Genomic DNA, 26,190 nt, shown 5'->3' with positions numbered 1-26,190 from the left:
GGGAGGAGGCGGGGGCTGCGGCCGGGGGAGGAGGAGCCGCGGTGATCACGGCCCCGGGTCCCGCAGCTGGGCTCCCGCCTCACATGGGACCCCCTCGCCTGCCGCAGCGGTGGGGCAGAGCTTCGCCGGGCTGCTGAGGGGCCGGGGGTTGGCCGCGGCTGGGGCATGCGGCCATGAGAGCCCGCGCCGCCCGCAGGCCCTGCTGGCGCCGCCGCTCAGGTAACGGCCGGCGCGCGCGCGGCGGTTGGGGACAGGGCGCGAGGGGCGGGGGGGGTGGGACGACGACACACGGACGCGTTTCTGCGGGGCAGCCGGCAAGGGGGGGGGGGCGGCTGGCGGGACGGGTGGGCAGCCCCCTTGAAGGCGCTGAGGGAGCAGAGGAGCCGCTCCGGGGAAGGGCACCCTCCTGGCGGAGGGGAGGGGGCAGCCGGCGGGTCCCGCCGCCCCCCGGGCGCTGCGCTGCGGTGCGGGGACGGGTGCGCGGAGCGGCCGCGTTCCCCCCGCGGGCGAGCGGTGAGGGGCAGCGAGTGCCGCGGCGGCAAAGCCGGCTGCAGGAGCCGTGCCCGGATCCGGGAGCAAGGGTCTGCCCCGGGGACGGCTGAGATCTTTGCCCCACCGCACCGGGGTTGCCTTGAACATGGTCGCTTTGCCAAGAGGTGTGAAAGCTTGGCTCGGGTTTTGCTATTTGAAGTGCAACCCTGTAAGAATACATGAATCATGGTTTAATGACAGGCTCGGCTGGTCAGGTGGATGTATGTGCATATGTGTTTGCTTTATGGCCTTCAGATGAAAGGCGCTATATAAATGCAGATGATTGCTCTTAATGTTGCTTTCCTTTGGGGGTGGGAACTGTATTTGCTTGAGGTATAGGGGGCTTTCCACTTGGATACTCTGATAGGTGGTACCGTGATAGTTGAAAGGTAAAATTTCAAGACCTCTGACTTGAATGTTACTTAAGTTTATATCTTTCTGTTTGTCCCCCTAAAAAAGACTTAGAGCTAATATTTATGCTAATTTATGAGAAGCCTTTATGCTTCAACTGATTTTTTTTTTTTTTTTTTTTAGTAGAGATCAGACTTCTAGCCTATTTTATTCTCTGCAAAATTGATAGACACTACAGTTCTGGGGACTTAATTAGGCAGTGGAATTTACAACCCAAGATAAGACTTTTTTTATGAGAAACTGTGGTATGCCCAGTGGACTAGCCATAAACCTTTCTGTTTAGTCATCATCTTTGGAAATTATTGTTGCATACTATATCTTGATAGGCCAATAAAAATGTCATTTTCTGACTCTTGCAGAAGTATACTCTACAGCTGGAGACATGGCTGTGTAATTCCATTGTCCTTTGGTTTGTCTTCATGTAAAACTTGTGTGCAAAACACGGGTAGCTTAAACTGAAGGCAGAGGGGTGTGTTCCCTGTACCTGGCAGCAAGTGCATGCTCTCGTGCATTTTTTGCTTCAGATTGGTTTTGTGTTGTTTCATTGGGATGTACAGCAGGAGATAGGGATGGAAAAATCCTTGTTTCAGTGCCTAGCATTTTTGTGACAGTGGAAGGAGAAGGTTGGTTCAGATAAGGTGTTCTGGTGGTATAGGCTTCCTGTAACCTAATTATACCCTCCAATTCTTTAAATTTGTTTTTGTCATTATAATTCTTTATGCAAATGGTTTCACAAATCCAGGAAAGAAATGCAGGGTTAATGGAGGGGACTGTTGCTTCTGTGTTGGCTGCAGAAAAGAATGAAGGTTGTGGTTCACTTGCATCATAGGTTCCCTTTCTGTATTCTTCCTGTAGCTGAGAACCATGCATTTGCACAGTGGCAAAGCTTTTTGTTGTATCCTTGCAACATGGTGTCTTGCAGCCTGGCACAACATTAAGCACCCTTCTAGGCAAAGTCAAAAAAGGTCCGTGTTCATAATTTTTTTTTAAAGCTCTTTTCCTGCTTATTGGTTCCCTAATGTATTCATTTGAAGTTATGTATTTATCAGTAAGTACATCTACTAATCAGCAACTGTGCTGCACTGGCTCCATCTGTTGTCCAGTTGCCAAGTCCTCTTTCTGACTTAGATAGTAAGCTGCTTTGCATATGGGCCTGTCACTTTTTCTTAAGTTGAACACCTTTCTGGTAGTGGCTAAGCCACTTCTTTATGTGACTGTCCCATTGGTTGCACTGGAGAACTGTAATAGCTCCAGACTAAAAAAACTGAGAATGGAGTTGGTTGAGATGACTTAGCTTTTGAAGGCTTACTTTGTATATTCCAGGTCCGTGGTTTCCAAACTGAGTTACATGTTTCCCCTTGGTACCAGGGTGCTTCGGACTGATATGTAAATACCAGTGGTCTTCAATGTCTCCAATCTCACTTCAAAAATTAATAAATTAGTCAAGACTCTGTTTGTGCAGCTGGTACCTGAAGTAAACATGGTGCTGCGTGTTTCACCATAACATGAAGCCATGTCCACCACATGGGCTGGTGTTTCAGCTGTATTATTTTAAGGGTGTATTACAGAGTGTCTTTTCAATATTTGTGGGGATGATACTTTTAGCTGGAAAATACAAATCTTGACTGCCTTGTGTTATGATATATAAATATAAAATTGTGTCTAGGAGAGGTCAGTCAGGTATGAAATTCAACCTGCTTATTTTACCTTCGTCCCTTCATCAAAAGCATTCATGTTCTCTTTTCTTGATGTTGCTGTGCTGGACTGTGTCACTGGCTGCATTGAAACAGCAGAAAGTTACTTCATGTCTCCTGTGACCCCCCGCAGTGCTAATAGAGCTGTCAGCCCTCAGTCGTAAACCTGGTGGAGAGGCTGAGGGGGAAATTCCTGGATTATTAAGATGTTACAATACCTGTTGGTATCGGAAGGCTTTGGTTCCCTTTGTGTTTCTCAAGAGCTAAGCAAATGCCAGCCTGCTGACACCTGGAAGGCATGAGCTGCTTCTCAGTGTCTTTACTGAGCTCTGTTTTGTTAGGCAAACATAATATATTAAAATTATCCATGTGAAGCTGCAGCTGTGTATTGTACATGATCTACTCGAGTGATTATTTAACTCTAATGGTGCTCTGTAGCTAGGCTAGAGTCTGTCTGCACTGTGCATTGGAGTGACTAAAACCAGGCTAGGAGAGGAATGGATTTTTTTTTTTTTTGCAAGGTCCTTCTGTAGAAGTTTAGTTTTGTGTTATAATTGGACCCTAGAAACTGTCGGCAATTATATTATGGGCGTAAGGATCAAGTGGTTTTCTGTTTGTTTGTTTGTGGGTTTTTAATACACCTCCCCCACCCCACCCACCCCACCGTTATATTTGCCTTCTAAATACGTGTCAGAATTTATGCCTATGCTTGATGCAAATATTTTTAAACCTACAACCTTGGCCCTGAATCCTAAGCTCTGCAGTAAGTTAATGGCTTGTCTCTTTCTGGTTGCAAACTTGGCTACAGTCACAGAATAAATGAACTGTTTGTTTCAGTTTAGCCTCTTGTGGCAGTTTGTTTGCATTATAAAACCACAATGCAGTTTAGCAGACTTCCAGTTTCTGGAGTGGTGTAAGGGCTAATGCAGGTCTCTTCTGAGGAATGTCAGCCCTAGTTGTGTGGGAAGCTTTCACTGTGACAGTACTGGCTAGAGCTAGGAATTATTGCCTACAGGGGAGATGAAATTAAAGCAAAATGTTACCTACATGAAAATGGGATTTTCACGTTTGAGTGCAGTGTCATAACTAAGACTGTAAACTGGACCTGAAGTCTTATCCTGTAAAATTAGTCAAAAAGACTTCAGCTTCAGGGTGAGCTGGGCCAAACAGCACAAGCTCTGGTACTTGACTGTAAACATTTGATACTATCTTTCTCCCGAAGACTGGAAGCTAAGTTAGAGACAAACCAAGGAACTTTCCTCTGTTGGGAAAGGGGATGACAGCAGTTGAGAACAAAATTGTGGAATGCCTGGTTTGCTTTACTTGTTTAGTTTGATTTCTTGTGTTTCCCTCCCAAACATTTTTATTATTATTTTTTTCCCTCCTCCTGGCTAATGAGCTCAAAATCAATTCAGTCTTTGGAAGATTTTGTTCTTTACATTCCTTTGAAGCTTTTCTGAAATTTGCACATTACTACAGTGAATTCCACCCCCCTCACCCCCCAGTTATTATTTGGTTGAGTGACACTTGCCAACATAATTCCTTCATGTTTTTGTAGTGTTGGGTTTTGAAGCTACATCAGACTATGAGTTCTAATAGTTAACTCTTGGCAAATGACTTATGTCAAAGCTTTGGCATCTTGTTCTCCAGAAAACCTTTTCAAATTAATAACATGCATCCAACAGATTTATTGCTTTCCAGGCTGAATGCCTAGTGACAGTCTTCTGTGTCTAAAAATGGTTGTTGTTGTTGTTAAGGCCATCTTTTAGGAAATTGTGAGGTTGACATTTGAGTGCAAATATGCACACATTTATAAAGATACTGGGGACAGAAGACATCTTAGTAATGAATGGAAAAGTTTTTTGGAAGGATCTTGTTTTATACCCTCAGGCATTAAAGGGATGCTGCTAAAGCTGAGAAACCTTACCCATTTTTATGTCTATGAATTATAAAATGTTAAGTACCGGCTAATATATGTCACCTGTTAGTTTTATGTTGATGTGTGGCATGTAACTTGATGTGCTGTTTTGGGGATTTGCGGGCTTAGGCATTGTTTTCAAAGCCAAACCTCTAATTAACCAAATAAATACTGATAATATTTTTATCGTAATTTCTAAAGTTAAAAAATCAATGCATTCATGCAGTGGAGAAACGGATCTTGATATTATGTTAGGATAGATACTTTTTTTCTTCAGGGTTTGTTTTTCTTAAGCCAGGAAATCAAAATGTGGTAGGGCATGTGGGAAACATTCTGAAATTGTGCTCTTCAGTAATGTAATAAATGGATGAGTAGGGCAGGTGTGCATTTTGAGAAGTGTATTTCTAAATTTTTTTTTTGTCTTGGTGGAGTTGAGTGCATTTTTCTTGTTAAAGATGTCAGAAAAATTGGTCTGAAAGCTGGGAATTTATTGGGAATTGTTTTTTAGAGTGTTCAGGATCTTTTTTAACTGGCTGTTGAGTACAGCTTAAGAGTTTTTAAACTGAGCTTTAATATGAAAAAAACCCACCCAACAACCTTGTAGTTGGTTGCAGGATTTGCAGGATAGTCTTGGGTTCTGTTCAGTGCACTTTAATTAACTGTACAAGGTAGTAAATTAAAGTACCTCTGACTGACTTGACAGTCAATTAAACCTTGGTTGATTTCATTGAGGATGTGATCATTAGTGTAATTGGCCAAAATGACAGGAGGCCTACTTGGAACTGTGCCCACTTGAAATTTTCCTCTGATTCTGCATATGCAATCCTGGGCAGAATACTACACAAATGGAGCTCTAGCCTAATAATTTCCAAGGCTTTCGTGCCGCTGTCTGGAAAGGAGGCAAACTCTAGCAGGCAGAAATGAAGGAATGGCTTACTTGGGAATCCAGATGGCAAAACCTTCTGGGGTTTGTCTTGTGTGAAGTACTTTGAATATCTTCTTTCATTGTGGGATTTGTATAGAGTTTTGCAAAGTTCAGCACATGATTTCAGTCAATAGAATGTGTATGTGTGAGGGAGATTGTTGTTGTTGTTAAATAGATTGAGAGGCTAGGTTGAAACTATCTTTTTTAGTTAATGGTATCCGGATACTTAAGGCAGAATTGGGCTTCTCCTTCTGTTTAAGATCCCTTACCTAACTTGGTATCTTCCTCTAGTTAAAACATTGGCAATCTTCCCTATTTTGTTTTTGCATATATCTTGCTTTGCCTGAGAACTTAAACTTACAGTCCTGATTTACAAGTTGCTCAAGTTTACTGGGCTGCAGTGTGGATGTGTTGTTCCACTAGATTTAGCAGAGGTGTCTACAAGCTCCAGGGTCCACTTCGTATGGTGTTATTGTGATACTGGAGTGTCAGACTGCGTTTCTGGGGCAAATGCTTGCTCCCTTCTTTGGAAAGTGTCTAGTACATATGGGTGCTACTCTGTTGCAAATAAATTCTAAAAAATTGTTTCTTCAATTACAGCAGGCTTTCTGGTCAGTCTCCAAATATACTTGCATCTCCTGTTCCAGAAAAGGAATTTTTAACACTGTGGTTTCTTCTCTATCCTTCTTGCATAGACAGTTCTTTCTTCATCTCCTTTAAAGTTAGCCAAATGATAGTTTGTCCCTTTCAGATCAAAAGGAATTATTTAAGCGTGCATTGAAAATTCCTGGGCATCTTCTCTATAGCTGAGGAGGTTCTCTGGGCTATTTTTCTCACCTGGGGGAGAGAGAACATGCTTTGCCTTCCCATGGTGCTTCTGTACCATTTTCAGACCTTCAAGGCTCATGGGGCAAGAATATGAGGTCAGAAATTGGATCCTGATCTTCTGTGTGGCAGCCAGCCACACCATAATGTTAGGTTATGTAGTGCTATCATCTGAAAAGTGCAGTAAACTCATGCGTATGGGAGTCTGCATATAAAATTCTGTATGTGGGATTTGATAGAGATTAAATTTTCTTAATCAGGCCCTGGTAAGACTCACTTATACCCACTAACTGCCATTTAGAGAGGTAAGTCTTACTTAAGATGTTTGCAATAAACACCCTTGAAAAATACAGAGGGGTTCTTGGTTTTTTTGGTGTTGGTGTGTGTTGGTTTTTTTTTGTTTTTGGAGAGGAGAACTTCAAACTAATTCCACACCGTTGAAAAAAGCTTACTTTTGAAGGAAGGGAAGGACTATGTGTTTTTTCTGATGTGTTGGCACAGAGCATCTCTGAAAGATATGCTGCATACAAAGATGGGTATAGCAGCACTGCTAATATATTCAGAGGACAGCTGGTGTGCCTCTGTTTTTTGAGATGCTCTTCAAATTTAGTGTATTGTTCAGGTTCTGTACATCTGTGTAAACAGGAGTATAATTGCCTGCTCCCTGCTTTGTGATTATTTTGTCCACCGTTATTTTTTTGGTTTTAACTTTATTGTTTCCTTCCCCTCCCTCCAGTTTTTTATTCACCCTCGGGAAAGAGAAATCTGTCCTCTTTGTGACTGCTCACTTTGTTCAGGTTTTGTAGGGGCTTATCAAATTGTTGTAAATGAGCAGTTAAGTGTGGAAAAGATGAATAACCTCTTAAGTCTAGGGTTCAAAGAAAAAAAAAATTAGGCTACCTGTCAAAGTTGACAGTCCAGGCTGAATTTGATGGGCTCCAGAGTCATCCAGATTACTTCAACATACTTTTTTTTAAAAAAAAAATTGCCTTACTGTTGCTCCCCCCCACTACCTCCCTTTTCCCCTTTTCTCCTACTTGGCAAATGTAGCTTGTTTCCTGTGTTTTCAGTTGAACTGAAATTAACAGAGCTTTAAAAAGTGTGTGTGTGTAGAATTGTTCTGGCAGCTTCTTATAAGAATACTTTGTTTTTGTAGCAGGATTGCTGATGTTTTTATAAATTTGGGGGCTAGATCTTTAGTGGATATAAACTTGTCTTTCTGCCATTTAAGGAATTGGTCTTGGAATGCTCATAGCTGGAAGCTTTAAAAACAAAGGTTTTGGTGCTTCAGCTACTGTTATTGACAGCTAATAATTTTCCTTATGGCAAATGAAAGTTGATCGGGTTTTTATAGTTGGGGATCCCTTGTTCAGTCACTAATGTGAAATGGTTTCTTGCAATAGCAGTGCATTGATCACCGGCTTCTACTGAAGTAAAGCAGAATGTTACACTTTGTGGGTTTCCTTCTGCTTAGCTGCTTGCTTTAGCAACCAGAACTTAAGTAAAAAAAAGAAAGGGGTGGTGGTGGTGAAAGTTGTTTGTTCACCAGTTAAATTTTGCGTTCCAAACCTATTCTTGTAATAGCCAGAGCATAAGAGTATTTCCATGAATCTAAAGGAAAAGTTCATTAAATTGTCTGACTTTGATGATGCTGTGTGGTTGGTTGTGGTGGGTTTTTTTTGTTTCTTCATGCCCCTACTTGGGTTTTTTTTTCTTATTCCCTTAAACTGGTATAAGCTGTGTTTGAGTCCTATCAAACTTGTTAGATATATTTCCAATAATGGTAATCTCAATTTCTTGTGTTTTAGGATCCCACAAGAGTAGAGAAGACAGCAAATTACCTAAGATGTGAGAAGTCCTCCCTTAGCAAGATAAAACTTTGTTTTCAAAATGGACCGAAGTAAGCGGAATTCAATAGCAGGATTTCCACCACGCTTGGAGCGTGCTGAAGACTTTGATGGTGGCACTGGAGGAGAAGGGACTGCTTCCCAGATAGGAAGAGTCTGTACCTCTTCATACAGAGCCCTGATAAGTGCCTTTTCCAGACTTACTCGTCTTGATGACTTCACATGTGAGAAAATTGGCTCTGGTTTCTTCTCTGAGGTGTTCAAGGTGTGTGTTTAGTTCTTTCCTCGCTTGATGTTGATTGCCTCATGTTTGGTGCTGAGAATGTATGAGAGTAGCAGCAGAAGTACTTTTCACTGAAGTCAGCTGCTGTTTTATTTACTTTAGTCTGGATGAGTGAGTGATGAAGAGCTTGCAGGTCTCAGATTTTTCCTCTGTCACTCTTCCAGCTGCTTTTTATCACTTTTATTTGGGGAGTTGCAGAGGTTATTTGGGAGAAACAAAAAGCTAAAAAAAAAAACCAACAAAAAGTTGGTTTATCTTTTGGTCTCTGACATGTATTTTTGCATTCACGTAGTGTATTAAACACCAATGGCTATTAGTTCTGTCATATGGAAGTGTGAACGTCTTTAGTTTTAGCTAGTTTTAGTTTTGTGGGATTGTACTCATTCATTCGGTAGTCTTTGCCTCCCAACACTAGACGGATGTATTAGGAGATCGACACATGATTACTGAATTTGAAACCACAAAATTTATTGCACTGAAGTTAAATGCTATTAGTTGCTCTTCTCTTGTTTCCCTTGCTGTTTGTTATGCAATGCCTCTAACTCAAATAATCAGAGATTAGTTTGAAGTAAATAGTTTGAATGAGAAAATCTGATATTGTTGGTGACTTGCTGCTATGAATCTGGGAAGTGGATAAGATCTTTGTAAAGCAATTTGTGAAATTATACAGGCAACCGCAGTTTTATAGTGCTGGTGATATTTCTGCTGTTCTGACTGCTCTGGTAAGGTTAGAGGAATAGGGCATTGAGTTGAATTCTAGGCTTTCAGGCATTGCAAAAATAATTTTTCCTTGTCCTAGCACCTGGCTTTAGACAAAGTTATCCTCCAAATTATTTCCATTTCAGTGAAATGCCAGAAGACTTTATCTCACAATATATTATGTCCATTCTGTGGCACTTTATGGTCTTTTCTTTAAGAAGTTAAACGGAAAAACCTCTTATCCAGTTTTCTTGCTGTGAATAGGTATATGAATTAGAAAATGAAAATTATTTTTATGTTGCTTTAATACCCATAGGCATTCAGATCTCCGTATATACCTCTCTTCTTGTGTAAGGGCAAGTCACTCCACAGAAGTTTTTTTGTTTAGCTAGATATATGAAATTAAATTTCCACTAACACAAGTTTTTAACTCTTTCAAATGGGCAGATATGAAGAATTTTATTTGGGGTGTGTAGGAAACTTGATACGGGTCAGCTGTTTAAAAAGCCAGCTTGTATACCAGTTGAAAACAAGGTTGTTTGGGGTTTTTTTATTATTATTAATAATTTATTTGTTTTTTTCTTATTTTCCTGCTTGGAAAACTTTCTGTAATGCATTTTGTAGCAACTGTCTTTGTATGCAGACATTTCTTAATGTGAAATGAACTGATTTTTAAAGTCCTGTGTGCCACTGGAACTCATTTTTACAGCTTTTATGGTGAAGCTGCTGTGAAGTATGTAAGAGTATCGATAGACTTGGGTCATCTCTAAGTAACTGGGAAGTAACAGACCTTGTTTGTGCGAGTTTCAGAATTCATGTGTTGGAGTAGTTTTGTCTTGGGTTTATCTCAGTGTTGCTGATTAGACATTGTGCCTTTTCCTATTCTGTAAATTCAGGTTTTAGCCCTCTTTTTAATATTAGGCTTTTCCAGTGCTTGCTTTACAAATTTATTCTGTTAGTGGTATTGCCAATCATATTTATGTTGGGACTTCAAAGAGTTTTGTAGTTGAATAGCTACATACTTTGTGAATAGACTTACTAGAAATAGATGTAATATTCTACCATGCATTGGTGAGGAGCATCATGGAGAAGCACCCTGAGGCAAGGTGTTTGTGTATCCAGCAGAAAGGTATGGTATTATTGATCGTTAGGAAACACAAGTAGGTGGGGGGAAAAAGTGGCTAAAAGTAAAGGTAAATTTCCAGCGTTCATAGTAACTGATTTACTAAGAATACCTTATTTTAAGAGAGAACTTGGTTTAGTCAGGTAGTGGCATGCAGAGGTAAACAGCTGTTAGAGAACTTACATTGACTGAGAGAAATCTCTGCTACCCGGTTTACCTTCCCGTGCTTAAATAAGTCTGCTAACTTTAAAAACCTTCCCCTGCATCCCCTCTTTCAGTAAGCTAAACTTGACATCACATGGCCAAGTCAGTCCACAATCAGTGGCATTGCTCTGAGAGCATGGCGGTAGTCTGAGTATCTAGTGTCTGTTTTCCCAGAAACAACCACAGACCTCCTGCAGGGAGACAAGGAGTGATAAAGCCTTTTCTTTCACATCAGTTTCAAACAGGGTCTCGCTTCAGTTTTGGCACAAAGGGGTGAGACTGCATTATGACCTTATCTTAGATGTAGTTCCATACTCATTTAAGTAGGTTTCTGTTCTGCTAGTTTATCAGCCTGACCACCTCTGTCATTAATCCTGCTGTGCTGATGATCAGATTTCACGCAAGAACCTTGATGTGCTTCCAGGAAGGAGAGCCTCATGGGGTTGACACAGTTGAAGTTCAGTCTGATCTGCAGGCTCTCAGCTAAATGATTGAACTTGAGAAAAATCCAGGATAGTTCTAGACTTACTGCATAAGCAACTTCACAAGAGCCAAGAGCAGGGAAGCCTTCCCATTAAATTAGCAGAGGTGTCTCAAAAACCCCCATGTCACCAGAGCTTTTTCAATTATGTATTTGTCTATTGTTTTGTGAGTATAATACTCAGGGTTCAGTCAAGTGATTTAGCAAAGAACACTTGGCCTGTTCTGAGGGTTTGGGATGTTTCTTTTGCTATGTAACTGACAATTGTTTTCAGTGATAACTTTCCCCTCCATCCCTTTAAAAAGGAGTTTCCACAGAAATATAGTCTATCACAGTGGATAAAAGTTGTTTTCTCTTAGCTTAGGAACAGGAGTACATTATAGCTTAGATGTATATATTGATGGTCATGTGTGCTATGAATGATCTTTTACTATTTCTATTGCACCTTGTGATTTATTTATAGTTAAAGTATATAAAGTATTAAACTAGCATTTTGATTTTATTAGCTGTCACTGTAACACTTCAAATCCATGTTCACCAGAATACTGTTGTAACTAATTTAGAAAAACTGAACTTTGTCAAACTATTAGCAGTCTAGTTTGAAACAGCTGACTGATTAGCGCCTGTTCTAATTTTCAGTGGCAAGTGCAGCACACTGAGGTTTGTTTTTAAGATTGAGCTAGGTAAAGACTGTTTATGTAAATTAACAATGCCCAGCCATGATCCCAAACCTTTAAATTCCTAGCTGTGAAAATCGGTAAGGGCTGATGGAGCTATAAGTAATTGTGGGGGAGAGAAGCATCACGCTGAAATAAACACCATGTTAGGAAATGGATACTATTAATTATAAGATGTGTGTTGAAACAGCAGTTGTACTAAAATCCAGAATCTTTTTCTATTCAAATATACCTTCAAATTCAAAGCCAGTACTAAATACTCAAGTTGCTGCAAAATTCCTTCAGGTGTTCTTGTTGGCTCTGTCTCATGTAGCTAAACTTTGAGGAAGACTGGAAATACTTCAACACTTTGGCTGAATGTTAAAAATAGACTTTTTGCATTTTTTTCATGCATATATGAAAAAAAGGATCATTGATCCGATAGAGAATTGTGCAAATTCAGTGTCCCGTGTGTTTGCATGTTGGCAAGTTTGTGTTGCTGTACAGATGTGATCACTTGAGAATTTGAGGGTTTTGGCTGCTGAGGAATGGTGAAGTTTTTTGACATCCAGAGAAGAATTGCATGGTTTTGTCTTGGGCAGTTGTGGATGCTAATATAGTTGTTCCACAGCAGACAGTTCTCCTGTTTTAAATGCACCTAGTCATCTAATTAGCAGTACTGTCAGAAGATGATTCAGGAGGAGGGAAACAATTTATCTTTGGGTCACTGATTAGCTCTGTAGTGCAGGGATCGCTGCTATTGTAATGGTGGGCTTAACTGTTGAATTCTCCCCCCTCCCCAATAGCTAGAGAGCTGACACATATAACAGTGAGAAAAGTAATCTTGAAAGATGCATCAAAGCCATATGAATAACTAGGATGAATCTTGGTGTTAATATGACATGGATACCCTTGAGAAACACATGCTGGAAATATATTGGTGCTACTCTGGGTTGTGTAGACTCCATAGCCTGTGGAACTGGCACTATCCAGGTACAAGGCTAAGTCTGAATACAAAGAGAGGACAGTGTACTTTTGGTTGACTTAACAAGGGGAGTGGTGGGTGCAAGTAAGTCAGTATCCTCAGGATACTCATGCTGTATGTGCTTATGCTGTAAGGCCTCCTATTTGAATAACCTGGAATGATGGTCCTCAATTCATCAATCAGTTATTACTCTGTATTTTGTATGATCAGATCTATGTGCCCAGAGTTTCAAAAGTGCTGACTGATCAGGGGAGGTGTGCCTGTCTAAATGCATACCTTGTGCCTGAGGCTAGGATCCTGTTTCTTGTATTTATTTAATGTCTTCAAGGTGCCTTAAAGATAAGCAGCATCCAGCTGTCTAATGTGAAAGGAGAAACAGGGCTGATGTGGAGTTGTGCTTAGGGGTAGTGTGAAGAACATATATAATTGGTTTTTATCACATACTTTTAGTGTACTTAGGTAACAGAACCGCCAGTTTTATCTTCTAATGTACACTATCTAGTATCATTTAAGTTTTGTATAATTTATGATACTGTGTCTCTCAGGCACATTGTCATGCTGGTGGGTTTGATCTTTGGAACATCTGCGGTAGATCTGAGAGGTACTACTGGTACGGCTTTCCCAAAGCGAATCACTGAGGGCTTTTTTTTTGTGTGTGTTTGTTTTATGACTTTATTACTATTCTGCTTGATTAACACCTCCTTCTGTGTTTGTCTATAATTTTGCAGCCCTCAAGGAGTCCGGTGCAGAAATGTTTGATACTGCTTTCTTTTGGCCTCTGACCTAGGTTTGATGGAGCTTGCTAACTAGAATTAACAGTGCAGAGTAAGAACCATACAATAGAGTGAGGGACTAACTTCTAGAACTTCAAGTGCAAAAGTTCCGAGAATAGGCAGGTCACTTGATCAAAAAAAATAACCCCAGAAACCTATCTGTCTTGGTTGGCATGAGTATTTGTTTTCATGTTGTATTTGCCCATTAAGTCTCATGCTTAAACTGTATGGTTAAAAATAAAAGCATTGTGGACTTTTCAAACAGTTAAGGCTTGGAAGAGTTATTAGGTCATCTATGCACACACTGCCACATGATCAAAGGTCATTATATGTCACCAGTAACTGGTATTTTGTCTACAGCATATACTGATGCCATGTGCAACACAGGTATATACCCTCTCCTTCCCGTTGTATTTTTAATTTGGTTCTGAACTGAAGACCTCAAAGACAGTATTATAGATTCCAGTGCTCAGTGTGTAATCTCACTGTTGTAAATTTGTACCTAATTTGAAGTCTCTGGACCTGCTAGTCCACCCAGTTGCTCTTTGTATTGTTTTGGCTGGGCCAGTGTCTTTTTAGTACCTCTTCATTCCTCCCTATAAAACTTGATGTACATTATCAAGTTAGGTTTTGACCCTTTTGGTGTGTTAAGTAGTCCTAATTTCTAGCTCTTTCCTGTCCCACCCCGGGAATAATCTAGTTCTTACAATATAGATTTAAGTCTTTCCAATATCTTTAGCTTTTTCAAGTGGACATCCTAACTCAATGTCCTAGTTTTCTTCTTAACAGTGATGTGTAAAAATTACGCATTTACTTTGTGTCCTAGTCCTTTATAGTGCACACTACTTGTTATCATAGCACGTTAGTACCTTATGTTTGATGGGTGTGGGTCTCCTTTTCTGTAGCCTTAAATCCTTGTTTGTAGTGTTTGGGTTTGTTAATTTTCACTCCAGTGGACTTAAGATATGAAGTGGCCTTCACTGCTTAGTGAAATAACATGAACAGGGTAATGCTACAAACACAGAAGTTTCAAATCTTTCAAAGTGGCAACTTCCATCAGTGAGCTGGAAGTGAATGTGGAATATTGAGTAACAGGAGGTCTCGTCGAGTTCCTCTGGAAGCTCAGTAGAAGACTTCCCTATCTTATGCTTATTTGTCACGTACAACTGTATCTTGAGCTACCATTAGGCAGACTTTAATCTTGTTGTAGGGGGGTTGTGGCATGAAGTCAGATGTCTTATAGAAATCTGTGTGTTCATGTGTGTATATTGCTACTGTAAAACATTTATACTATTAGCTTAGCAAACTTACAACCTAATTTCAATGTAAAGCTAGGAAGGGATGTTGTAAGAACTACTACAGTATCCTTAGCTGAGCCAGGCTTAAGTGTGTGTGATCTGTTCTTGGCAGCTATTTTTTACCTGTCCTTTAAATTTCCATTATGGAAGATTCTAGAACCTCCTTTGGTGTGTCCAGGCCGTATTTTATTATTACTGGGTTTTTTAACTATACTTTCATAACCAGAACTTCCCAGTTTGAGTTGTTTCTACAGCTGGTCCTGTCTATTTGCTTATTGACTCTACTAGCAACTCATTACTGGCAGAGGGTTCAGTTTTCCTGTGGCATTTAGTGATATATCATGTCAACAGAGGCCTTTTTCCAAGAGTAAAATGTCTGTGAATGTGTGGAAAGAGGGAAGGAGATATTTGAGTAGTTTTATAAATGAGCATGCAGAGAAGGGAATGCCAATTCAGATTAGAAGGAGAGGATGACTGCAAAATGGACATGGAAAAGGTGCAGAAAAAAGCGGAAGAGAATCTGGAATTCGAGGGAAGGGAGCTGCTGCTTGTTTTCAGCCCACGCTCAGCAAAATCCCAATGGAGGTGGTTTTGGAAACCAGTGGCTCAGAGTTTGCAGACAGCGCTGTATAGAACTGCAATCTTTATTAATGTGGGTTCTAACAGATAAGCAGGCACTACAGTATTTAAACTACTAGTGTGTTCTAAAGCTAAATGTGAGTCTGTGCATTATTGCCAGTCTTTGCAGAGTGGCCAAGAATAGAACTGGTATGGAGCTCCTTCCTGCAGGACAAGGCCCCAGCACATTCTCGGGACTCTACAAGCAAGTTCTTCCTGTCTCCTCTGCGTGCACCCATTTGCCACGTAAATGGGATGTCAGCCTTCAGGGCTGTCAAACCTATACCTTCCTCCCTGAATTCTTTTAAGGAGGAAAGGGGTTAAATGTCAGCATAAGTCAAGAAGAGTCTGGGCATTCCAGCTGGAGACAAATTTTTCTTAATCCTAATATACCCTTTTGAATACTATTTAAAAACTCTCAACATGAACACTGACAACAGGAAAGAAATTGTTTCTTTGTTAATGCCAAACAAGGGCATGAATTTGGCTCTTAGTACAATTCTGGCTTTTACTTTTGATCTGTTTCATTGCTTTGTCACCAGACTTTAGGTCAACATTACATTCATCAAGGTGACGTTAATATCTTCATAAAATTAATTAATAGGGCAGAATGTTTATGTGTCTTTTATGTAGGGGAAGATAGGAAGACTAATTGTGTGTAGGTGTTTCTGTTTATGGTAGCTGTTGTATATTTAGTATTGCAAGAACCGTAGCTTGCTTAACACAGTGCATGTATGAACTTGTATGGTGTCCCCAGACTTATGATGCAGTAAGAAGAGTTTTCCTCTTGTCATTAGCAGCATACTGGAGATAATTGCACTTACTTTTTTTTCCCTGGAAACTAATTCTTGCCCAGTAGGCAGAACTGCTTTCTGCAAGTTTTGCTTATGTCAGGCTTAGGCATTTTTATTACTGTTTAGGACTTCCTACCACACTGTACATTTTCGTATGTTTTTCTTTGCTTTATAGATTTGGGAGTCAAAAGCATAGGGTTGGAAAAGACTTCATGTTATCTTGCTCTTCATCATTTTGTCCTAGGGCAAAAGCAGCTTTGTCTGTTGTTCTTCATGGACATCTTCTTAATCTATTCTTCATAGCTGATAGTATCTTCCATTGTAAGTAGTCTCTACTAACTCCCAGGTATCTCTGAAGAATCAATTGTAAAATTGGTAACGAGCAAGAGAGCAGTGGTTGCATCGTAAGTCACTGTTGTGGTTTAACCCCAGCCGGCAACCAAGTACCACACAGCCACTTGCTTGCTCCCTGCCCCCCATGTCGGATGGGGAGAATCAGGAAAAAGGTAAAACTCATGGATTGAGATGAGAACTATTTAATAACTGACATAAAATGAGATATTATGACAATAATAATTATAATTCTGATGAAAAGGAGAGGGAGGGAGAGAGGAATAAAATCCTAGAGGAAAAAACCAAAACAAGTGATGCACATACAATTGCTCATCACCTGCTGACTGATGCCCATCCAGACCCCAAGCAGTCATCAGCTCCTCCAGGCCAACTCCCCCCAGTTTATATACTCGGCATGATGTTCTATGTTATGGGATATCACCTTGGTTCGGGTCAGCTGTCTTGGCTGTGTCCCCTCCCAATTTCTTGTGCCTCTCCAGCCTTCTCACTGGCAGGGCCTAAACAACTGAAAAGTCCTTGACTTAGTATAAGCATTACTTAGCAGCAACTAAAACCATCCGTGCATTATTGACATGATTCTCATAGTAAAACCAAAACACAGCACCTTACCAGCTACTGAGAAGAAATTTAACTATCCTGGCCAAATCCATGACAGCCACATGGGACTGAAAAACCTCCAGCAGTAGACCAAGCTACTCTTGACTTCCTGTGAAGACAACGTGCATCAACAGCCCCTTCACCTGGTTTTGCTGGGAGGGCAGAAGATCTTTGCAGAGGGATGGTGAAAATCTCCGGAGGAAGTGAGAAAGCATATGAAAGATTTGCTTTCCATCATCTGTATAGGCTTTCCTCATACCTTCTCTATTTAGAATGATTGTCATTTTGTCTTAAGGAACAAAATAGTAACACTGTTGATTTTGGAAATTTGAAGTACAACAAAAATATCTTTCTTCATAACTCATAAGGAAGTATTTCTGGTATTCAGATTAAAAATATTCTGAAGGCAGCACTGAAGTACAAGTCAGCTGATAATGTGTAATTTCACAGGAAACCTCAAATCTATCTCATGCTTTTTCTTTGTCCTGACTGCTTCAGTTTCAAAGTTCTCTCATTTTCTAAAGTGTTTTGAACATGCAATGTAAGGTTTGCACTAGGAAAGGATAGTCTTTGATTGCCTCTAGAATTAGCAGTCTGATCAGGAGTCTGAACAAATGTAGGTGTTCTTGAAAAGCTTTGTAAAATATTAGAGGTGAGATCATACAGTATCCTTGATATTTGTGGGACTATTTGATAGGCTTAAAAGGTGTTTTATTTTAGCTACCCTATAAAGTTTTTTTTTTTAGGATACTGTAGAATAGTATGTATTAAATACTTTTTCAGCTTTGGATATTTGACTTTTCTGAAGTTGGAGAACTGTAACACTTGTCAATACATGGGGGAAAAATAAAGAATAAAAATTGGTTTAATAACTAGAAAAGTGATTCAGTGAATGACTTGAGTCTTAATGTGTTTGGTTTATAAAAAATGTCATTACAGTGCATAAACAGTCTTACAATGAGAAAATGGTTGTTTGAAGAGTACTTCAGTGTAGTGAAAAAAAGCATAATAAGAATTGTGGTTATCTTTAAAACCCAGAAATTGTCTTCTCCCTGCTGTTGGTTCATTAGTGATATTTTTAACCATCCTGGTTTTTTAGAATTTTCTTGATTAATCTTTGCAAGCTGTTGAGAAACTTTTAGTTATCAACAGTTTAAGGCCACCATTTTTGGAAACTAATGGTCTAGACAATTGGATTTTTTTTTTCTTTTTCTGAAGTGTTGGAATTTTTCTCCTTGAGATTGGTGTTGCTACATCAGGCAAAATGAGATCCTTTAGGCTCTGCTTATGGCATATAGTGGCAGAAGAAGTTCTCATAGGTAGGAAAATGAGTAGGGAATGAGTAAGTGGATTATTCTACATACTGGTTACGCAGATTTAATATGTGGTCTTGTAGGCATGGGGAATATACCTTGTGACAGAGAAGTGACACTCGTTTGAACAGTGCGTGTCTTCCCTCACCCAGATGTGGTGCATTGTGCCTCTTTAAATTTCTTCCTTCATTCTGTCACAGTGGGATGGAGCTATTGCAGTTGGCACTGCCCTCCCAGTTTGATGTGATACCTGTTAGGAAAACAGAAAATCTTCTTGTCCTTACATGCCTTTTGGTCTCATTTCTTGTTTCAATGGGATTCAATTTTAAGCTGAAAATTTTCCCCTTTTGACTAGTGGAGGAAACATTCACCTTGCTCAAGATGACAGAAGCAAGATATTTGGTCTCTTATTTGAACTTACAGTATTAAAACATGCTGCTGTTTGCTTGGAAATACAGTCACTCTGTGTATTCTATAAACTGGCCAAGAAGGCTAGAATAACTTTGAAACTTCATTTCAAGCTCTGGAGTTGTATCAGCTAGGTGGTTCTACTCAGTCTCTTTCTGCTTTGGTACTTGTCAGGAGTAGGAAGAAGCACCATTGTGGAACTGAAATGAGGCATAAATTGAATTTCATAAAATGAAACCTGAGGATACTGGTTCTTTCTTAGAGCTCTGCTTTGAGCAGAAATCTTGTAAGTTTGATTTGTCTCACACTGATGTGTGAGGTGTCAGCCTTTTGGAACCCTTCTGCTGACTGCTAAGATGATTTGTATGGTAACCACTAAACCAGACAGTTGTTTTCCTCTTGCTAATGATTTTTTGGTTATTGAGGTGCCAAGTTGCTGTCATCCTAGTCTTTGTCACTTAATTAGCCAATGCTTTTACAGGGTATAGGCTGTGGGGAGAAGTAGTAATAAATAGGCCTTACGCCAATGGATCATTAATGTTGGAATTAAAAACCTAGTCAGAATTATTATTCTTTATGGATTGCACAGTCGGGACAAAATACCTCATTCCCACTCATGTGTGAGTGTCATTAAAATTCAGAATCACCTATCTGACTTGCAGTGCACTCATATTTATCAGAATTGAGAATGCTTTGAAATACAAGGTGGAGTGGAGGGCTAGTTCACATTTGTTATCTGAAACAAGTCCTGGTTTATTTATTTATGTGTTTCCTGGGTAGAGGTCTTAAGATACCCAATGTTATAATCACCTTGTAACATCAGCTGAGGAAACACTGGGAGTGACTCAAAAGCTGTGACCAGGTAGCGCATCTAATGAAAGCTTTGTGTTTTGTTGTGGTGTTGAAAAATTTTAAAACCTGATTTCTGTAATACTTTTTCCTACAGTCTTATTTGGCATTACCACAAGTAAAGTCTAGAACTATGCTCGTGAAGGAAATTAAAAAACAGGGGAATGAGTTTTGCTTACACTATGTTTCGCTTTCTTTGGTTTGGTCAGCCAGCTTCTCTGCTGAAGAAAGAGATTCTTGGAAAACATGGCAGAACTATAATTATACCCTGAAAGTGAAGGGCTTGTTTACTTAATAAAAAGCCAGAACAAAAATCACTGAAACAAGCTTGATGCTAAAGGAATACTCAATCAAAAGAAAAAAAAAAGTAAATTAATATGAAGTTGTTCATTTTGAAATGTACTTATCACCTGTCTGGAAACTTGGCCTCTTCTACGTCTTGTTGAGCAGCTAATATGTTAATGTCTGAGGTAAGTTGTCCTCACAACTAGAGAGAATGCTCACAAATTCTGTCAACAGTAAGGGCACTCTGATACTGTAACAAGTGGGACCTTGCAATAAGAGATAACCTCCTGGTTGGATTTTGTTTGGTACAGTGACTGCTGTAGTTCAGAGTCCTTTGGGCCTTTGATTTTCTTCAGGAAGAAAAACTGTGCCAATCTGAGTATCATTGTGCAGTTTCCCAGGGGCAAAACAAACGGCAAGGTTCCCTTGGCACAGAAATGTTTGTGTGCTTTTTGTCTTGTTTTCCATAATAATTTCTCAAGCACAGTTAAATGATCAGTTTAGTTTTCTGTTCTGGATGGAGATGTGCTGGGTTGGCAGCTCTGGGATTTTCTGCATTTTGCCAGCTGGCAAACATGCACATTTGTGTAAGCTCATTCATAGCTGATACTGAGAGACAGGTGCTGATTTACTGTTCTTCAAATAACTGTGCTGGGATATGTCCAGTATTAACATGACTGTGCCTAGAGAACACAAGTGCATCACTTAAGATCATTGTGACACACAATTTATTTACTGGTATTGGGAGGGGAGGGAAGTTAAATGTATTTCATGATGGATTTCACTGCCCATGTCTGGAGAATGTGTACGTGACAGTAATACACGTGCATGTATTACTGACTAATATGGAATCTAAAAATGAGAAGTGCAAATTATTAGTGATGGCAATAACAGAAAAGAGATGATGTTTACAGTCTCAGAATCCATAGGGAGCGCTTCCTCATAGCCCCTTAATAGCCGTTGGTAATGATTAGAGAAAGGAACTCCAAAACCTGTATGTTAGGGATTCTGTGAGCCTTTACTGCTGGAGCGGTTGGGAGTTCTGTATCAAGTCATCCAGAGCCATGCTGTTCCCAGCAGCTGCTGAGGCTGTATCCAAGTTATAGGGGCTCCCTTCTGTCCGTGTGAGCTTCCAGTGCCTGGGAGTCACCGTGGCCACTGACCCACTCTCGCCGTGCTTGCCACAGCCCGAGGGCTCTGCAGGGCCCTTTGTGCTGGGCAGCGGCAGCAGGGACTGCCCTGCATGGGTGGCACCTTCTATTTGATGGCTTGTTGGATTAGGGGTTGAGGAGAGGACAGAGCTATGAAACATCCACTGGAGTAATCGATACTGAGACAGCATTTCTTTGTTAACTAATCCGTAGTTGACAATACCTGTAACACTGAGTCATGAACAACAGTTTGTCACTTTCGCGTCAGCTCCATGCAATTCAGTCCTGCAAATCCAATTCTTGTGCTTCCTAGCTTTTACTGGCAATGAGACACCTAAGAAATTGCGTGGTATATTTAATTAGCTACTTTTTTACTAGGAGAACTTAATTCTCAAGAGCAGCAGCAGTTCCATGAAGGCTTAAATAACAAGAACTACTTAGAGCTTTTGGTTTTGACTATAGCCTGAAAGTTACTAAATGTAGCAATTTATAAAAACTTTAGTATCCTCAAGAAAGCAAAATGTAGGTCCTTCATACTCCCTCCTCTCTTCTTACTTGTGGTTGTGGTCAAGTCCTAGTGCTGTAACTGTGATTATGGTAGCAATAGTTGTATGCCAGCGGGCTCTGCTCTGGAATGTGAGGTTGACTTCCTTACTCATGCATGGTAACATTTATTTGAAAGATTTATAAAGGAAATGTAAGGAAATTATTTCTGCCCAAAATAAAACTTTCTCTCAAGGTTCCCATACAGTTTTTGAAAACAAATCAAACAAATGTGCTTGATGAATAGCAGCGATGACGACATTGGTACAGTGAGGGGACTGTGTGCTTAGTACCAAACTGTTAATATACTGTAAAAAACTGAAGGTGCAATTATATGGCAGGAAAATTCAGCCTAAAGTGGTTTTTTTGCTTCAAAAGCATCTGCAGATTATGTAAATGCTATCATCTTTCCTACAGGATAAACCCATAGCAACATGGGAAATATTTAACCATGTGTGTGTGTATGTATATATATAAAGGAAAATAAGACACAGATACAGTATCTGATTATGTATTATCTTTGGATGTTACAATAGTCATCTGCAGATACCAGACTTCCAGTAGGCAATAGATAGATAGCAGGCAGGCAGCAATATCACCTCCATTTTATAGATACAGATTAATAGGGGATCAAGGTAAGTGAAGTAGCATGCCCAGGGCTGTTCAATGAACTGATGATAGCTAATATTAAATATGAAGAATAAGCTCTCTGTACTGCAAATTTAGTATTTCTTTTTCTTTCCTGACTATGACATTAGACTCTGGTATAAAGTACATGGTTGAGCTATATACTGAGGCTGTGGCATAGCAATGCTGTTCTGCATTTTCTTGCCTAGTGCTTAAGAGGTAAGTCCATGTTCCTTCTCTTAGGGAAGTTTGTATGGTTACATTCTGCTGAACTAGCTACAAAATCAGTCAGCTTCCCCACCTGGGCTGTGCCTGTTTGTCTCATCTCAAACTGTGGAACAATAATCCTCTGATTAATATATGGTTTCTCGCAAAATATGACTTTAGTCTCTTTTTGCCTTTAATTTGAATGCGATCGAGTTAATGGTAGAGAGATATAAACAAATTCCTATCATTAAATGGTTTGTTTATAATAAATGAATGCCGTGTTTGGGGCCCTGATTCTGCATTACAGCGGGCAATGACAAAACAAAATACAAAAGAAAAATTGAGAGGTTTTTGGCACATACAAATGCATTTACAAAGTATCAATGGTACTTCTGTTTCACTAATTATAAATTCACTTTAGTTTGGCAAAAAAATTTGGAGAATTCGTTTGACTGTAGGTGTGGAATATGCTGTACTAATTGAACTTGTTACTTTGCTGAATTGGTGAGGCTGGAAGTTACTAAACTTGTCAAAGTAGGATCTTTGTTTCTGTAAGAAATTTTGCACAATCGTTTTTAGTAATAGTAATTTTGACTCCACTAATTTCTGTCAGGCTTGTGAAAGGTTTTGGGTTTTGTTTTGTGCGTAGTTTCTGTACAACTTCTAAACCTGTGCTAAAGCTCTTGTAACACATGCTGACTAGTTTTGTTTGGCAAAGTTTTGTTATGCTTGGCAGGCTCCTCTCTTGCTGCAAGAAGTAAAGAGTATAGTGACATTATGTACTACTACTCTGAAAGCAACCACAACCCAATCGAACTCCCTAGCATCAACATAGCAGCTTAATATTATTTTATGTATTTCTTTAAGCTTCTATTTGTGACTGCAAATTTTCCTAGTGACGTGAGATTTTTGACTTGTTACAGGCATCACTACCATGCATATGTGTATCTTACTGTGGGTATAATTTAATGTTTCGAAAAACATTTGAGATTCCACTGTTTGTTAACAGTGTGATCTGAGCTGAAGAACAGGTTTGTCTTCTCAATTAAAGGGAGCTTTCTTCAATCAAACATAGAGTTTAGGCATTCTTTTAATGCATTCATCCTCAAGGCATGAATATATGTCTGTATGAGTGTGGTGACTTGCTGGCTTGACTGTAAGACTTGAATAAAATGCAGCTGACCCTAACTTTTTTTAGGGTTCCTTCTGCTGTCACAGCAAGGAAATAGGCTGCTTTTGAGAGAAGTTTGACATTAGAGCCAAATGCTGGTCAGCTTCAGTACTGTTTCCCTGTTGTTTAGTAGGGAGTCCTATAATGTAGTCAATAATAATAATTCTCTTTAATATTAGTTCTCTCTAATAATAATTTTCATCATCTCATGTGTCTCACTGGCTTGTTGACTCAGTCAAAATACTATATAGCATAGTTAGTGCAAATGGCCTAGAAGGGTTACTAAGGTAATGTCTTCATCTATTGTCATTGCAAGAGAAAATACTTGCAAATCAGATGAAGACAGCCGCTTACAGAAGAGATTGATAGAAGGTGGCTTATATAAATAAAAAGCTGTTTGACCTTTGCTGTATATGTCACTAACATGAAGGCTGCAGGCTGAATGTGGGGGAAATATTTGAGTTGGTGAGTGTAAGGCTGGTCAGCCAGTATCAGTCAAAATAGTATGTGCAGCATTTTTATGAATAATGTAGTGAGCTCAGAAACAGGAAGCAAACTGAGGGAGGGTCATACATTTGGACTACAGAGGGCTGCTTTTAAAATGGTACTTTGGGCACATGGCAGGAAAGGTGAAGGTGAAACGGCCAGATGAAGACTGAAATGTGTGAAAGAATGAAGGAAGAACTGGTGTGGGTGCTAGAGCTCGGGGGGCAGTGTGATTTTATGTAGAAGGCTGTATAAGTAAAGATCTGTAAATGTAATTAGGCAGTGAGGCTGGATACTGGAAGAGGGGATGATAAGGAAAAAATAGGAAGCAATTAAATGCAGTTTTGGAAGAGAATAGTGGCAAAATACTTCTAGCTATATAATGATGATTTGGAAAATAATGAAAATGCAGTGAAAAGCTAGGGGCAAAGCTGAGAGCTGTATTGACAGATTTATAACATCAATATTGGGAAATGTTCTTCAGATGCTTATTCCAAGGCCACCTGGAAAGGTACAGTTAATACAGATTAAAAAGGCCTTGTGAAAGATGAAATTGGCTAGATTTTGGCTATTGCTTAAATAGTCCTCCACTTCAGTTCAGGCAAAAAGTGGAAGTAATATAAATGTTTGGATTTTCAGAAAGTCCTGACATATCTAAATGACTTAATAAATAATTATCTAAACAACATTTATGGTTTTTTTAATAATAAATTTTCAGCTTGCTGTGTAGCTATGAAGTTCTTAAGCCCACCAGTTTTGCAGGATACTTCTCATGTGAACTCAACACAGCATTTATATAATAGCTCGTTCTTTTGAATGTGAGCCCTGCTCCACCACTATTATGAGATTTCCTTCAAATCTATTATTTCTGTATCTAGATGTGTGACTTCCTCTATTTCTTGCTTTCTTCTAAAGGAAGGGGTAAGGTCCAGGAGCAGAACATGATTTGGAGACACAGTGAACAGGCAGGCCATGCAGCTAGCCATAGCCAGGTCAAAGTACTTACAAAGTACTTTGATCCTAGAAGAATCAGAGTGCGAAGGCATGGTTTAGCTGCCTGCCAGCAATAAAACAGAGAAGCAGTATCTGGTTACTGTGACCTCAGAGATGGAGATACATAGGTAAGCAGACTGAGAAGAGAGAAACGTGTGCAAAGCAGCATGGGAAAACAGCTGTAGGATTATCAGAATATTTCTAAGCAGAGACATGATCACCCAGACATCGTTGAAAGGTTACTTGCTCTGATATGCAGGGAACCCTAATTAATAATAATGTCAACAGCTTTGAAAGCTTTACGGCAGTCTGCCTGTTGCATTAGTGAAAGGTTTGAATTGCATGAGTGAATCCCTGTTTATGTTGAGTATACAGGCATATGCCTGAGGCAAACTGCCTTTTAAACAAATGTTAAATTGGATCAGCAATCTTTCCAAAATACTTGCTGGTTTTTCCTTCTGGAGTGGTCAGGTGGTTGAAACATCACTTCCATCCTTTCATTGCGCAGAGTGGCCTGGAAGGAGACAAAGAATTAAAACTAAACAGTTTGGCAGGGTTTTGGCAAGGGATGCCAAAATAGACTTAAATTTTGTCTAGGGTATGACTGACAGGTAAGTAGGCACAGAGGGTAGTGTAACTGATAGCTCCTTCTGAGTGGATGATCTGGAGCTTGACCAGGACCTTAAAGATAGGACCTGTCTGTTCCTTTTGGCAGTCCACTTCTGTCACAGAAATACTGTTTGCCAGCACTGATTCAGAGAACGCAATTAGCCTTATGTATAATCCAAGTGATTAGCATTGTGTTCCATAATATATATAAGCTGGTATTTGATTTTATTCATAATAGTGGGTATTGTCTTCTTGAGAAGATGCCCTCCCATCTCCAGTTCAGCTTCCTCCTCCCTTGCTAGTGAGAAAGGAAGAGTCCCTGTTCTCCCACCTCTCCTTTGGTTTGATTAGGTAATTTGCTGTTCTATCAGATTCGGCAGGAATACATCCTCCGTCAGCACAGTATATTAAAGTTCAAATAAAAATGCCGGTATTACCTTGTGGTGTCCCTTTAAATGAAACAAAACATAGCACAGTGTTGGGTGCTGTTTAGAAACAAGTTATATGGACAGAACGTTCTATATATGCTGGC

The 26,190-nt window shown here is 39.8% G+C and overlaps 1 protein-coding gene across 2 annotated transcripts in view; it reads left to right on the top strand.

Moving 5' to 3' along the window:
* Positions 1-26,190, top strand: part of TESK2 (testis associated actin remodelling kinase 2) — an 84,444-nt gene continuing 58,254 nt past the window's right edge. The window contains exons 1-2 of one of the 2 annotated variants that reach the window (XM_040610175.1): positions 1-219; positions 8,113-8,416. In XM_040610175.1, the coding sequence (XP_040466109.1) occupies positions 8,195-8,416 (222 nt within the window). In that variant the 5' untranslated portion in view covers positions 1-219; positions 8,113-8,194. The remainder of the gene's footprint in view (positions 220-8,112; positions 8,417-26,190) is intronic. The other variant, XM_040610174.1, reaches the window with a different exon arrangement.

The sequence above is a fragment of the Falco naumanni genome, chromosome 11 (genome assembly GCF_017639655.2).
Source record: "Falco naumanni isolate bFalNau1 chromosome 11, bFalNau1.pat, whole genome shotgun sequence".
NCBI lineage: Eukaryota > Metazoa > Chordata > Aves > Falconiformes > Falconidae > Falco > Falco naumanni.
This window is presented reverse-complemented; position numbering and strand designations above follow the sequence as displayed.